General features: G+C 48.8%; 1 protein-coding gene across 1 annotated transcript; it reads left to right on the forward strand.

Annotated features, from left to right (window-relative positions):
* The first annotated feature begins 5,876 nt into the window (after positions 1-5,876).
* On the forward strand, positions 5,877-7,382 carry LOC132219896 (serine/threonine-protein phosphatase 2A 55 kDa regulatory subunit B delta isoform-like). Its single transcript, XM_059672650.1, is given in 2 exon segments — positions 5,877-5,987; positions 5,989-7,382. Coding segments are annotated over 2 exon segments (1,269 nt in total). The 5' UTR covers positions 5,877-5,883; the 3' UTR covers positions 7,154-7,382.
* Positions 7,383-14,144: the final 6,762 nt, after the last annotated feature.

Here is a 14,144-nt window from a genome sequence, read left to right on the forward strand (position 1 = left end):
TTCTACTTATTGATCCTTTCCTTGGCTTATTTTCAGAAACATTGACAACTTCCTTAAAAAGTACAAATTTAAAATATTTTCCTCAGCAAACCACTCTTTCCCTCCTCTTGTCCTTTAAGGCATTCCTCACTTGGCAACTTGGGCAGCACTAAGCTTGTTCCAACAGCCAGGGCCTTACCTCTTATAAATCCGAAATTCTCCCTCTGGCTTAGAAGTGGAAAAACTTGTACCTTCTTAGCCTACTCTGCTTTGTTTGTACAAGTTACTGCCTTGATGGGTTTGATAATTGTAAGGTATTTTAATTACTGAAAAGTCATTACTTTCTACAAAGAGCTTCTCTTAGGGAAGTTTGATGAGATCTACTGGACTTCGTGAGATTTCAACAGTTGCTCTGAAGAACAGAACCTAATCCAATGGGCAGGTCAGGTAATAGCCCATCAGATACCTGCCCACCCCCATTTCTTATCTGGTTATTGCAGCTCGTGTCTTGAGTTCACAAGCCCTCTACCACCTAACAGTGGTTCTCAACCTTGGCTGCACATTAGAATCACCTGGGACTCTTTTTTAAATCCTGATTTCTGGGCCTCATCCTCTGGAAATTCTCTTTCTTTGTTACTAATGTTGTGGCCCCACCCCATAACAAAGAAACAGAATTTCCGGAGGATGAGGCCCAGAAATCAGGATTTTAAAAAGATTCCCTGGTGATTCTAATGTGCAGCCAAGGTTGAGAAACACTGACCTAACACGTTAATAGAATGCATATGTCACCAGCTTGTCTTTGCTCGCTTTTCCTAGGAAGTACGCTGGGAGGGAAAGTGCCCTGGGTTTCCACATTGCCTACGAGCTGTACGAGTGCGTGGATTGGTCCATCGCCCAATTTTCAACCTCAGTGTTCCTTCGTGCTCCGGTATTGCTTGCCGAGTTTGGCTCACAGCCCCAGAAGAAATGTTTTTAGGTTGTTTAATCTCTCAGCCCACCATCTGCCCACTACACATGAAGAAAGTATTTTTACAACCACATTATAACCAGGAATTCGCTTCTTCTACTAAACTTTGGTCCAAGTTGATGAAACTGTATTATAAATAATTGCTTTCCTTCCTTTAAGATAGCGGTGGGGAACGTCCCGCCTGCAGGTCATAGAAGGCCTGCAAAATCATTTGGTCTGGCCCTGCCAAGGCATTAGGGGTGAGTTAATTAAGTGTTTGACAAAATAGAGCAGGTTAATTTTTAAGTTGATAATTTTGTATGGCCTGAGAATGATGTTACAAATATCCAAATGGCCCTTGGCAGCAAAAAGGTTCCCCACCGCTGCTCTAAGAAATGGAGTGTCCGTGGCGAAGGCTAAGGAAGGTCAGGCCAAGTGGAGGTGCTCCCTCTGCCCACCCACCCAGCAGCGTCCTGGCTGCTGATCTCCCAGTGCAGGGCAGACCTAGTCAAAGCTCACATAGCCTGAGGCGTCAGCCCTAAAAAATAACCCTTCAAAACAGCATGGTGCTTTCATAACTGTAACCTGGTAAGTATTCCCTGGGACAGACGTATGGTTCCGTCACCTGAAAACAGCAATGGGATGGATTTAATCATTTGGAGAACCAAGCAACAGACCCCTCTTCCTTCTTTCATTCCTCAGGATTGTCCCAAGGGTCATGTTTTCTCTCTGGAATGTTCAATTCTTCCTTCTGGTGATGAATTTTTCTGGACAATTTTCTCTGTTAGCTTAGTAGAAACGTCTCAGCCATTGCTGCCTCATCAAGCTCTCAGTGGATCTTCCTTTCCTTTCATTGCTAAATCTTCACAGACTCGTCAGAATGCTCACAAGCCTTTGTCCTCACTTCCCAGTGGCTTCTTCACTCCCTTTCGTTGGAATTCCATAGTCACCAATTAACTATAGTCTCCAAAGTCACAAATGAAGCTTTACCGACCAAAGGTGTTCTACTAAGTCGTCAGGCTTTTATAGCATTTGACCATGTGAATTTCCCCTCCTCCCTGAAATTCCCCCCTCTTGGTGTCTCCATTCTTTGTTAAATGGAGACATTTACAGAGATTTAGTCTTGAGTCTTGTCCTTTTATCATTCTGTGGCAACACTCTTAGGTGGCTCCCTCTACTGGACGGAGTTCAGACTCTTTGGCCACCTTCCAAGCCTTCTTTGCTTCACACCTCTACACACAGCCTACGCTCTGGCCACACATCATTTATGGTTCCAACTGACTTATGGTTCCTTTTACAATCCTATCATCTGTCTAGAACATTGGTTCTCAACCTGTGGGTCGCGACCCCTTTGGCGGTCAAAGGACCCTTTCACAGGGGTCACCTAAGACCATCCTGCATATCAGATATTTACATTATGATTCATAACAGTAGCAACATTACAGTTATGAAGTATAGCAACAAAAAGAATTTTATGGTTGGGTCACAACATGAGGAACTGTATTCAAAGGGCCAGAAGGTTGAGAACCACTGGTCTAGAATATTTGCTCCACTTTTCCATTTTATCTGGGGAATGCCTACTCACTGGTCAGGTACAGCTTTAAATTCAAATCCTCTTCGTAATATACCCTGTGTCTCCCACCATCACCTCCTGAGCAGAGACCACTGCTCCTCACACTCTTTCCACACCTCTTCACAGCCTGTGATCACCTTCAATGTTGAGGCTTCATTCTAGCCAGGACCTAACTCAGTGTCTGACATACAGCAGGTGCTGCGTGAGGTCACTTATTCCGCCAACATTGATGGAGTGCTCACCCTGCAGCAGGCACTGTTTTAAATGTTGACAACACAATGGTGGGAAAAGTAGACACAATCCCCACCTTCACATACCTAGTAGCTTCAGGAGAAAAACAGAAAACCACTCTAAAGAAACAACAGTGTTTCTTTAGCTTCATTGCATTTCCTGTGCCTTGTATAATCTTTACTAACCTGAACGTTACTTCTTTCATTCCGCAGGCTGACGCTCTATCCACTGAGCCAAACCGGTTAGGGCTGAACGTTACTTCTTATATGTGAATTTGCTAGTTTCCTGAAGTACTAAATTAAAGTATAATTATCTATATACTAGAGGCACAGTGCATGAAATTTGTGCACTGGGGGGGGGGGCGGGAGGGAGGGGTGGTGGTGTCCCTCAGCCCAGCCTACACCCGCTCCAATCTGGGACCCCTTGGGGGATGTCTGACACACAACTCGGGACTGCTGGCTCCCAACTGCTCGCCTGCCTCCCTGTCTGATTGCCCCTAACCGCTGCTGCCTGCCAGCCTGATCACTCCCTAACCATGCCCCTGCCGGCCTGGTCACCCCCAACTGCCCTCCCCTGCTGGCCTGGTTGCCCCTAACTGCTCTCCCCTGCTTGCCTGATCACTCACAACTGCCTTCCCTTGCCAGCCATCTTGTGGTGGACATCTTGTGACCACTTGGGACAGCCATCTTGTGCGAGGGTGTGATGGTCAATTTGCATATCATCGCTTTATTATACAGAACTATCCTATCTAATAAAAGAGAAACATGGTAATTAGCCATACGTCCACTACCCTTCCTATTGGCTAATCAGGGCAATATGCAAATTAACTGTCAGCCAAGATGGCAGCCGGCAGCCAGGCAGCTTGAAGCGAACATGAGGCTTGCTTGCTTCAGTGACGGAGGAAACCAACATTCCCCGCCTGCTGCTGCGGGCCTCTGAGCTTGCAGTTTGAAACATTGTTACAAATATAGAAGCTAAACAAAACCCCAGAAACCTGCTTTCAGCCAGCCGGGATCTCAGAGCTGGAGTTGAAACAGTGTTTCGATTATAGAACCCAAACAAACCAGATACCTGCTTTCAGCAGCTGAGGCCTAAGAGCTGGAGCCAAGCCTCAGAGCTAAAGCTGGCCCAGAATAAAAAAAAAAGAAAAAAAGGAGCGGTTGGGAGCTTCAGTCACCCGCCAGCCTGAAAAAAGCCCTCAGCCCCTCACCCAGACTGGCCAGGCACCCTAGTGGGGACCCCCACCCTGATCCAGGACACCCTTCAGGGCAAACCAGCTGGCCCCCACCCGTGCACCAGGCCTCTATCCTATATAGTAAAAGGGTAATATGTCTCCCAGCACCGGAATCAGCGGAGCAGCGAGGCCTCCCAGCACCAGGATCAGCGGAGCCGTGAGGCCTCCCAGCACCAGGATCAGCGGAGCCGTGAGGCCTCCCGGCACCGGGATCAGTGTGACAGGGGGCAGCGCCCAAACCCCCTGATCGCCCTGCGGCTCTGTGTGTGACAGGGTACGGCGCCCCAACCCCCTGATCGGCCCTGCTCTGTGTGTGACAGGGTGCGGCGCCCCAACCCCCCTCCCCCCACCACGGTCCCTGCTCTGCGTGTGATGGGGTAGAGCCATAACCTCCCTATCAGTCCTGCCCTGAGTGTGACAGTGGCGGCACCCCAACCCCCTGATCGGCCCTGCTCTGTGGGTGTAGAGGACGGCGCCCCAACCGCCCCCCACGGGCCCTGCTCTGTGTGTGACGGGGTAGAGCCATAACCTCCCCATCAGCCCTGCCCTGAGTGTGACAGGGTGCAGCGCCCCAACCCCCTGATCCGCCCTGCTCTGTGAGTGACAGGGGGGAGCTCCTCAACCCCCTGATCAGCCCTGCTCTGTGCATGCCAGGGTATGGAGCCCCAACCCCCCTGATGGGCCCTGCTCTGTGAGTGACAGGGGGCAGCGCCCCAACCCCCTGATTGGCCCTGCTCTGTGCGTGACAGGGGGCGGTGCCCCAACACCCCAATTGGACCTAGCCTGAGCATGACTGAGGGTGGCATCACAACTTCCCAATACGCCCTGCTCTGTGCATGACAGGGGGCGGCGCCATAACTCCCCAATCAGCCCTGCTCTGAGCCCGACCAGGTGCTCCACCTAGAGATTGGGCCTGCCCTCTGCCACCCAGGAGCAGGCCTAAGCCAGCAGGTCGTTATCTCCCGAGGGGTTCCAGACTGCGAGAGGGCACAGGCTGGGCTGAGGGATGCCCCCTCCCCCCCGAGTGCACAAATTTTTGTGCACCGGGCCTCTAGTATAAGATATAAAAGCCTAAGTGACCATCCACCCCTGCAACCGTTTGCCTGGTAGCTATAATGCTCAATGGCCACCAGGGGGCAGATGCTCTGACCAGTAGAGGTGGGAGCCGGATTCCTTGCAGAATCGGCCGTGGGTTATGTTGCTGTTGGGGCACTGTTGGCCCTGAATCTGCTTCCCCCACACCCTGGACCCAGAGAGGAGGGAGCCCGATTCCAGGGTGTATCATCCGAGAACCACCCTCTCGAAATCTGGGACCCCTCGAGGGATGCTGGAGAGCTGGTTTTCTCCTGATCCCCGCAGGCCAGGCCGAGGGACCCCACTGGTGCACACTGGCCTCACGTCTAGCAATAAGTTTAGATCTCAATAGCACAAATTAACATTATAAAGATCTGATGCCTAAAGCTTACCATTTTTTGTTTTTGTTGTTTTATTTTTAGCAAAGAAGGAGGGCTGAAGAAGCAATAGAGAAATATGGCAAATGTGTAGCTATTAGGGTGCATGTGTGTGTATGTGTGCTTTTCTGAGGAGTTGGAAAGATGTTATTGAAAGGGGGAAAGGAATGTATTAGGAGAGGCTGCAGAGGCATGGTGCTGAGAAAAACCGAGTACTGAGTAATAGTTTAGGCCACAATCTACTGTTACATCTTTTGGAAACTTCTTGATGGTCCCAGAAATCCCTGGTTTTGTGTCCAATCATTTTCTAGCTGCTGGCTGGACTCCTCCGGGCACTGGTCAGGCCTGCAATTGCTGAACAAAACCAGCCGCTCCATGGCGGCGGTGGCGGCCCGGCTGAGGTGCTGGGGCGGCAGCTGCGTGGCGGCCGCCTCCTTCGTCCGCCGCCCCCTCGGCGCTCGCCGGCCAGATGGCCATGGCAGGAGCAGGAGGCGGCGGCTGCCCCGCGAGCGGCAATGACTTGCAGTGGTGTTTCTCGCAGGTCAAGGGGGCCATTGACGAGGACGTGGCGGAAGAATAAAAGCCACCCTCATTCTAGGGGAGAATATAATGTTTACAGTACCTTTCAAAGTCATGAACCAGAATTTGACTATTTGAAAAGTCTAGAAATTGAGGAAAAATTTAATAAAATTAGGTGGTTACCACAACAGAATGCTGCTCATTTTCTACTCTCTACAAACGATAAAACTATTAAATTATGGAAAATAAGTGAACGGGATAAAAGAGCAGAAGGTTATAACTTGAAAGATGAAGATGGACGACTTCGAGACCCATTTAGAATTACAGCACTGCGGGTCCCAATATTGAAACCCATGGACCTCATGGTAGAAGCAAGTCCACGACAAATTTTTGCAAATGCTCACACATACCATATAAATTCCATTTCCGTAAACAGTGATCATGAAACGTATCTTTCTGCAGATGACCTGAGAATTAATCTGTGGCATTTAGAGATCACAGATAGAAGCTTTAACATCGTGGACATTAAGCCCGCGAACATGGAGGAGCTGACGGAGGTGATCACCGCAGCAGAGTTCCATCCACACCAGTGCAACGTGTTTGTGTACAGCAGCAGCAAGGGGACCATCCGGCTGTGTGACATGCGCTCCTCGGCCCTATGCGACCGACACTCTAAGTTTTTTGAAGAACCTGAAGATCCCAGCAGTAGGTCTTTCTTCTCAGAAATAATTTCCTCCATCTCTGATGTGAAATTCAGCCATAGTGGTCGGTACATGATGACCCGAGACTACCTGTCGGTGAAGGTCTGGGATCTGAACATGGAAAGCCAGCCCGTCGAGACCCACCAGGTCCACGAGTACCTTCGAAGCAAGCTGTGTTCTCTGTACGAAAATGACTGCATCTTCGACAAATTTGAGTGCTGCTGGAACTGTCCAGACAGTGCTATCATGACAGGGTCCTACAACAACTTCTTCAGGATGTTTGACAGAAACACGAGGAGGGACGTGACCCTGGAAGCTTCCAGAGAGAACAGCAAGCCTCGAGCCAGTTTGAAGCCTCGGAGAGTGTGTCCAGGCGGGAAGAGGAAGAAGGACGAGATCAGTGTGGACAGTCTGGACTTCATTAAGAAGATCCTGCACACGGCTTGGCACCCCAACGACAACATTATTGCTGTGGCTGCCACCAATAACCTGTATATATTCCAGGACAAAGTCAACTAGGAAGTGTGAGAACGCATCTCATCCTGCAAAGCTAAGCCTGTGGTTTCTGTTGTGGAAGGGGTGTTCTCTCCGTGGATCGCAGGGTGCACGCCCTGTTCCCTTCCTAGACTGGAGCCTGCATACACACAGCCAGGGAGGCTGTGGGGGGTCGCTGCACAAGCGAAGAACTTGGTGCAGACTGATGGACAGAGCTCAATAAAGGCCATTACAATAAATGTATTTATTTAAATCTGAAAAAAAAACAACAAAAAAAAACCAGCCGCTCCATTCTGTTGAAAATGGGAACCACATTAACTAATGTAGAGAAGGGGAGGAATGCGGCAACTCAAAGGGTACTTCAGATTTACTGTGATTGGTGTAATGTTAACATTTCCATAGAATTTCTCCTTAGGGACAATATACATTATAAACTGCTCGGTACCACTAATCTTCATAGCATATGTTGTGTCATGAAGAGGTAATTTACTCACCACTCATCTAAGCTAAGAACATCCTAGCCTTTGTACTAAATCCCTACTGTCATAAAGACCAAGCCAAATCATGCGGGCAGATGGTGGTTTATACCTGCCAACTTATAATCAGGCTTAGAGTCATCCGCACCGGCCGCCGGCGTGCCCAGGCGGGACAGGAAGGCCCGGGAACACTCCCCGGGATCCTTTCTCTGCACAGTTGGGAGGCTTCTCAGAACACAGCCAGCTGCTGCCCCTGAGGACTGCGGATGAGACTCTTCACTCGGAACCAGCCAGGACCTCTCTGCTCTCCTGTCCTGGGGCCCCTGGTCCCTGGCATTTTGTCAGGTCCTCTCCCAGCATGATGAATAGTGTTGATAATATGTCCTGACCGACATCCCAGTTAAGGCTCTTCCAAGAAATCCCAACACCAGGCCCCTGCCTCCTTCCGGCTCCACTGCGCCCACAGCTGAGCTTTCTTTGCTGTAGACACTGTCTGTGAGCACAAAGAGCAGACAGAGGATGGGTGATACAGACAGGGAACGAAGGGTAACCATATATAAAACACTGATATTTCCCAAAGAGATCAAATAGGAGACCAGAGAAGTGATTTCAAATGAAAACAAAAAGTTTCGTATTAATTCTGCTTTTCGTCCTTTGGATGGGTCAGGTGCTATACTAAACAATTCACCCACTGTCTCATTTAAGCCTCAAGTCAGCTCCCTATGAAGTAGATGCTATTGTCATTCCCATTTACTGCGACCAAAGGAGTCAGGGAACTTGGGGCTACCTGGCTGGTTAGCGGAGGAGTGGAGGCTTGAACCCAGCTCTAAATGAAGCCAAAGATCTGTGTTTGTTTGCTTTTTAACAGTTCTGAGTATTGCTCTTAATGAGAGCAATTTTAATTCTAAAATTAGCTATATTTCAGTAATTATTAATTATCTTGTGATGTTCCAAGTATGAAACAATATTTAAGGTAATCTAAACCCCTCCTGGTAATATCCAAACCTCCAAGTTAAAAGTTAATAAATTCAATCAATTTGCAAGTTATTTGCTAGAATGGAGGGTCTTAGTACCTTAATTAAACAGTCCATGGAATTTAAGGTTTTGTATTAATCACTCAGATTTCATTCCCAGCTCATCTACTTCAATAGACACATCTTTATGTTTCCACTAGGCTTATGTTTCTTGGGGGACAACAGTAGACTAATTACTATCCTTGGGTAGTCATTTTCATTTATGTGGGGGAGAGAATATGCTTTCAGAACATAGAGGCAACAGGAGTTATACTTTCTTCTTGAGTCACGTAGCACTTGGCTGTTTGTTTTGAAAAATGTTGTGGCAGGTGAGAAAGGGGCCCTGGGAAGGTTACTGTCTTTCTCTGGGCCCCCAGTTTCTAACGGCTGAGCTGAGCCCACAGCCCAGGTTTCTCGACTCCTTACCTCCTACACTTCACAGCTCAGCCATGGAGACAAGTATGTGAGACGAATGCAAGGAAGTGGTGATAAGGACAGTGATGAAAGTCCTGAGAACATGGAGAAGGAGAGCAGGATCCTTCCAGGCGGGGAAACTGAAGACCTTGTCGGCAGGTCAGGCCTGAGCAGGGCTTGGCCGGGGAGCGGGGAGCTCCCCACGGAGCAAGGCGCCCAGCCAGGCACCAGAGAGCACATGTCACGCTAACTCCACTGAGCACAGCCCTGTCTAGTCCCGTTGCTCAGCCGAGCTCTCTGATCCTTAAATTACTCTCAGCAGGCACCCAGCCAGTGACGTCAGAATCAGAGGCCACGCTGGAGCTCAAAGGAGGCAAATGTAGGGAAACAGAAGGAAGGAGGACACTTTGCAACCCAGACTAACACGTTACTTCCCAGATGTGGCCGATGCTGGAGTCTGACCGCCAATATTTGCTCTCCCTTCATTTCATGGCACTTGAAATAGATTACCTCCCTGGCTTGTGCTGGCCAAATGGTTTGAGAACCAAAACTGCATTTCTCAGCCTCCCTTGCTGTGACTATGTTTTGGCCAGTGAGCTGCCAGTGGGAGTTTTCTGGGGCAGCTTCTCTCTGCTCCTGGCGAATGTCTCACCCTCCTTCTGCCTGGCACACGGATGTGATGGCTGGGCCTAGGAGGAGGGTGCACCCGAGGGAAGGGGCCCTGTGAGCTGGGACAGGCTGGGTCTGAGCCCCCATGGATCAGGGCTGCACACAAACCCTGCACTGTGTGTGCTGGACTCTGAAACACGTAGTGAAACCCCATCTCCACAAACATGGGGCAAGCCAAAATATGTCGGCATTTTGTAAAAGGGTTATGGAGAAAAGACTCTCCCATAAGGCTCTGATAGTAACCAGGTAGCGTTCTGGCATGTTCCTAAGCTGTGGGGTTGAGCCCAGAAGCTCAGCTGAAAACCATCCTGAAAACCATCCGTATGGTCTCAATGCACTAGGCCAGTGATGGCGCACCTATGACACTCATTTTTTTGGTTGATTTTTCTTTGTTAAATGGCACTTAAATATATAAAATAAATATCAAAATATAAGTCTTTGTTTTACTATGGTTGCAAATATCAAAAAATTTCTATATGTGACACGGCACCAGAGTTAAGTTAGGGTTTTTCAAAATGCTGACACGCCGAGCTCAAAAGGTTCGCCATCACTGGGCTAGGCTGTCAACTAAAGACCCTAACTTTACTCAGGGCCTATACTACGTCAGAGCCACGCTTGCTTATGGGAACCAAAAAAGGTTCCCCTCCCCAAATGAAGAGGGCTGAGTGCCAAGACCAAGATGGGCCCGGGTCTTCGTGTACAAAGAGAACCCTGAGCGAAAGGGCCAGGGCCGCACAAGAATGACTAAGCGCTTGAAGGAATCGGATCACATGGCCACACTTATGAAGACAGAGACTCCACCCCGGAGGGGGGTGGGGAGGGGAGAGGTGCCTGCGAGCGTGAGTTCACCCTTCTCAATTCCTTGATCTAAGAATAAAGCTTCTACTCGGCTTTACCCAACCCAGTCTCGTTCTCTGGCACCAACAGCACTGGGCAGGCGGACCTCGGTTTGGGTCCCAACCCAAAGGGTCTGTAGTATTCATTTTGGACATAATCTGTTCTGGGTGATCACAGGTCTAAGTTCTTATATTAATTCCCATAAACTCCTTGGATTAAGCAGAATATTCTAATGGCTCAGGCGAATGCCCCAGAGCCACCCAAATGTCTCTGAGTGATTCTAATCAGGCCTTCTCCATACCACCCTCAGAAACACCTGTGCAGGTGAGCCTCTACCTGCACACAACCCCTGTGAGAGAAGCTGCTCCGGAGTGGGTAGGGGGCCTGATTAGAGCAGCGATTTTCAACCTTCTCCATCTCATGGAGCACACCTGATTACTACAATTCTGTGGCACACCGAGAAATCCATCCTCTGCCAATCTGACAAGAAAAAAAATAGGTATACTTTTGATTCATTCACACCAAATGGCTATTGTCGTGTTTGCTGTTGTCATTTTTTTATTTAGCAATCTAGAAAGAGGTCCGTGCCCCTGACTAAAGAGTCAGGTATTGCATGTTTTAGAAATTGCTGCGGCTCCTCATTGAAGATCGCTGCACTCTACATTGATTGATTCAATCATTCCAATCCGCGTCCACCGAACGTGAGCGGGAGGTTCTGCTGCGGGTAGTCAGTCTTGAGGGCGTCAGTGCTCAGAGGGCAGAGAACTTTCCACTGCCTCCTATCAGTTCGGATCTGTCCAACTCCTACTGTCACACATTGTTTTCCATTTCCGAGCTCTCCATCCTTTATATTGACTTCCTTTGTTCACCTAAAAATTTTTCACAAAAACAAAAATAGTCCACAAACATTTAAGAGCTCTCTTCCTTGCAAGCCCCTATTGTCATCTCTCAGGTTGACAGAGAAAGGAAGCTCTGCACTATTCCAGGACATCCGTTCTTCTCCTCGCGTCTTGTTCTTGCATGTGGAGGCAGCCTCCTCGCTTGGCGTTGTCGGTATAAATCACTTCCTTCACTGACACTCAATGAATGGAGACGTTTTCTTATTTCTCCTTTAGGCAACACCATCTCATTTCACTACCTGCAGTATTTTTCCATTTTCATCTCACACCAATGACATTGTTTTCCGTTTCAGCAACTTACTTGCCTTAATTGGCGCTAAGTCTTTTGTCTTGCTTCACTCTGTCCCATTGCTGGAGGGATGGAAAGGGATGTGGCCACTGAGTTGGTGGCTCCTCAGGAGATTAAATAGAGTTACCATCTGACCCGACAATTCCACTCCTGGGTGTTACCCAAGAGAAATGAACACACATGTCCACACAAACCTGTACATGAATGTTCATAGCAGCACTACTCAGACTAACCAAAGAGTGGAGACAACTGAGTTGCTAGCAATGATGAATGAATAAACAAACATGGCATGTTCATGCTACAACACGGATGGACACAGAAAACACTGTGCCGAGTGAAGAAGCCAGACACAAAAGGCCACATTCTGTGATTCTGTTTTTGTGAAATGCCCAGAACAGGCCAGTCTACAGAGACAGACGGAGGAAGTAGAGGAGTGGCTGCCAGGGGCTTGGGAAGAGAGAAGAACGAGAGCTAATGAGGACGAGTTCCTTTTGGGTTGCAATAATGTTCTCCTAGGAGACAGTGGTGATGGCTGTACAGCTTTGTGGGTGCACTAAAAACCACTGGATTGTAAATTTAAAAATAAACTCTAGATGTTCATACAAACTTGCCATATCTGAGAAAGTAGGAGATGGGGAGTTGGGACAGAAAATAACCTGACAGATACGGCATCATGTCCCCCAAACAGAAAAAAAAGGAAATCCCAGGTCCCTTTCCTTTTCCTCCCAGTCCTCTTCTTCCCAGAGCCGCAGTCAGGCACATAACAAACACTGATGACACCCCAATCTGTCACTGAAGTAGAACAGTTTAGGGTAATCACTCCCAGCTGGTCAGTGACAGTTATAAAAAGTGACCAAGAAGGGCAGAGGAGGGGGTCTGCCTGTTGGGTAATAAATAGCTAAGGCTCATGCAACACGTCAGCCCGTGAACATCCCATCCCCAAGCATCTACCCAAACGAGAGGTGCAGAACAGCAGGCAACCGGGCGCTGGGCATCCCCCTTTGTCCGTTGCAGCCGGGCCCTTGAACAGACTTGAGCACATGCCCTTCAGGTCTGTGGTTTGAGATTATAAGATGACAGACCTTCCCCCTTTCCTCCCTGCCTTGCAGGGTAAGTGACATTAGTCCAGAAAGCACCAGGCTGCCCTTGGGAGCCACAGTGCATTGCTTTGCAGCTACCAGGCCTGCTGGCCTCGCAGGGAGAAGGGCAGGCTGTGCAGCATGTGAAGCTGCCGGGAGAGGGCAATGTTCCAGCGGGATGCCTGGCCCAACCCATCACCTGTGCCACCTCCCCTGCCACACCCCTCCCTGAGCCACTGCCTGGAAACCGTCCCAACCCGCCTGCTGCTTGCCCCACATGCCGCAATCTATGGCGACGCTGAGCCCTTGCTGTGTAGGCAGTGAGGTAAGAGTTGCCTCTTTCCTCATCCGCCCGCATAGATCTGGGCCAGAGATAGGGAGTTTCCACTTGCAGCCCTCAGCTTGGGAACTACACCTGCCCTCCTGGTCTTTGAGCCAAGCTGACTTCATGCTTCCTCCTTAGGACAATGTCCATGATTAACCTCAAACCCCCTCTCTGTAAAATGATAATAATAATACCCAACTCAGAAAGTTCCTGTTTGGATCCAATGCAGACAATTACTGCAGCGGGGCTAGCCTAGGGCTGGCTCGCTGACTACTACAGTGGTTCTCAACCTTCCTAATGCCGTGACCCTTTAATACAGTTCCTCATGTTGTGGTGACCCCCAATTTCATTGTTACAAATTGAACATAATTAAAGCATAGTGATTAATCACAAAAACAATATGTAATTATATATGTGTTTTCTGATGGTCTTAGGTGACCCCTGTGAAAGGGTCATTTGACCCCCAAAGGGGTCGCAACCCACAGGTTGAGAACCGCTGGTCTACTAGTATCTACAATAAATACCATCGTTATTCTTGGTGTATTTGTTTTTAACTACAGACTTCTGGATAGGAAGGCAAACCAATTCACTCAGAATTAATTCTTGAAATTATCAATTTGCAGAATGACCATAATTCACAAGTTGCAGGGTGTTCTTTTTTAGCAGTTTTAATAAAAATATTTGATTTTTTGATTGCACATAATCAAATATATTCTTTCGTCCATGGGCATGGGCTCTGGGATCTGGGATCAGCATGGCCGAGGCTCTCTGAAGTCATGTACCATCTGGGAGACCTTGGAAAATTCACTGACTTCCCCGATGGCGAGCCTCTGAAGCACAGAGGTAATGACACCAACTTCAAGAGCTGCTGGAGGAGTGGTGAGGTCAGATATGCAAGGTGCCAGGAACGGTGCTGGGTAAATAGCAGCTGCTTAATAATGATGGTAGCATGCAAGTCCCGTGCCCACAAAAGTCCCTCTGGGAAGACTTCCCTGCTTCCCTGGATATCTGGTC

Source organism: Myotis daubentonii, chromosome 17 (genome assembly GCF_963259705.1).
Source record: "Myotis daubentonii chromosome 17, mMyoDau2.1, whole genome shotgun sequence".
NCBI classification, from domain to species: Eukaryota; Metazoa; Chordata; class Mammalia; order Chiroptera; family Vespertilionidae; genus Myotis; species Myotis daubentonii.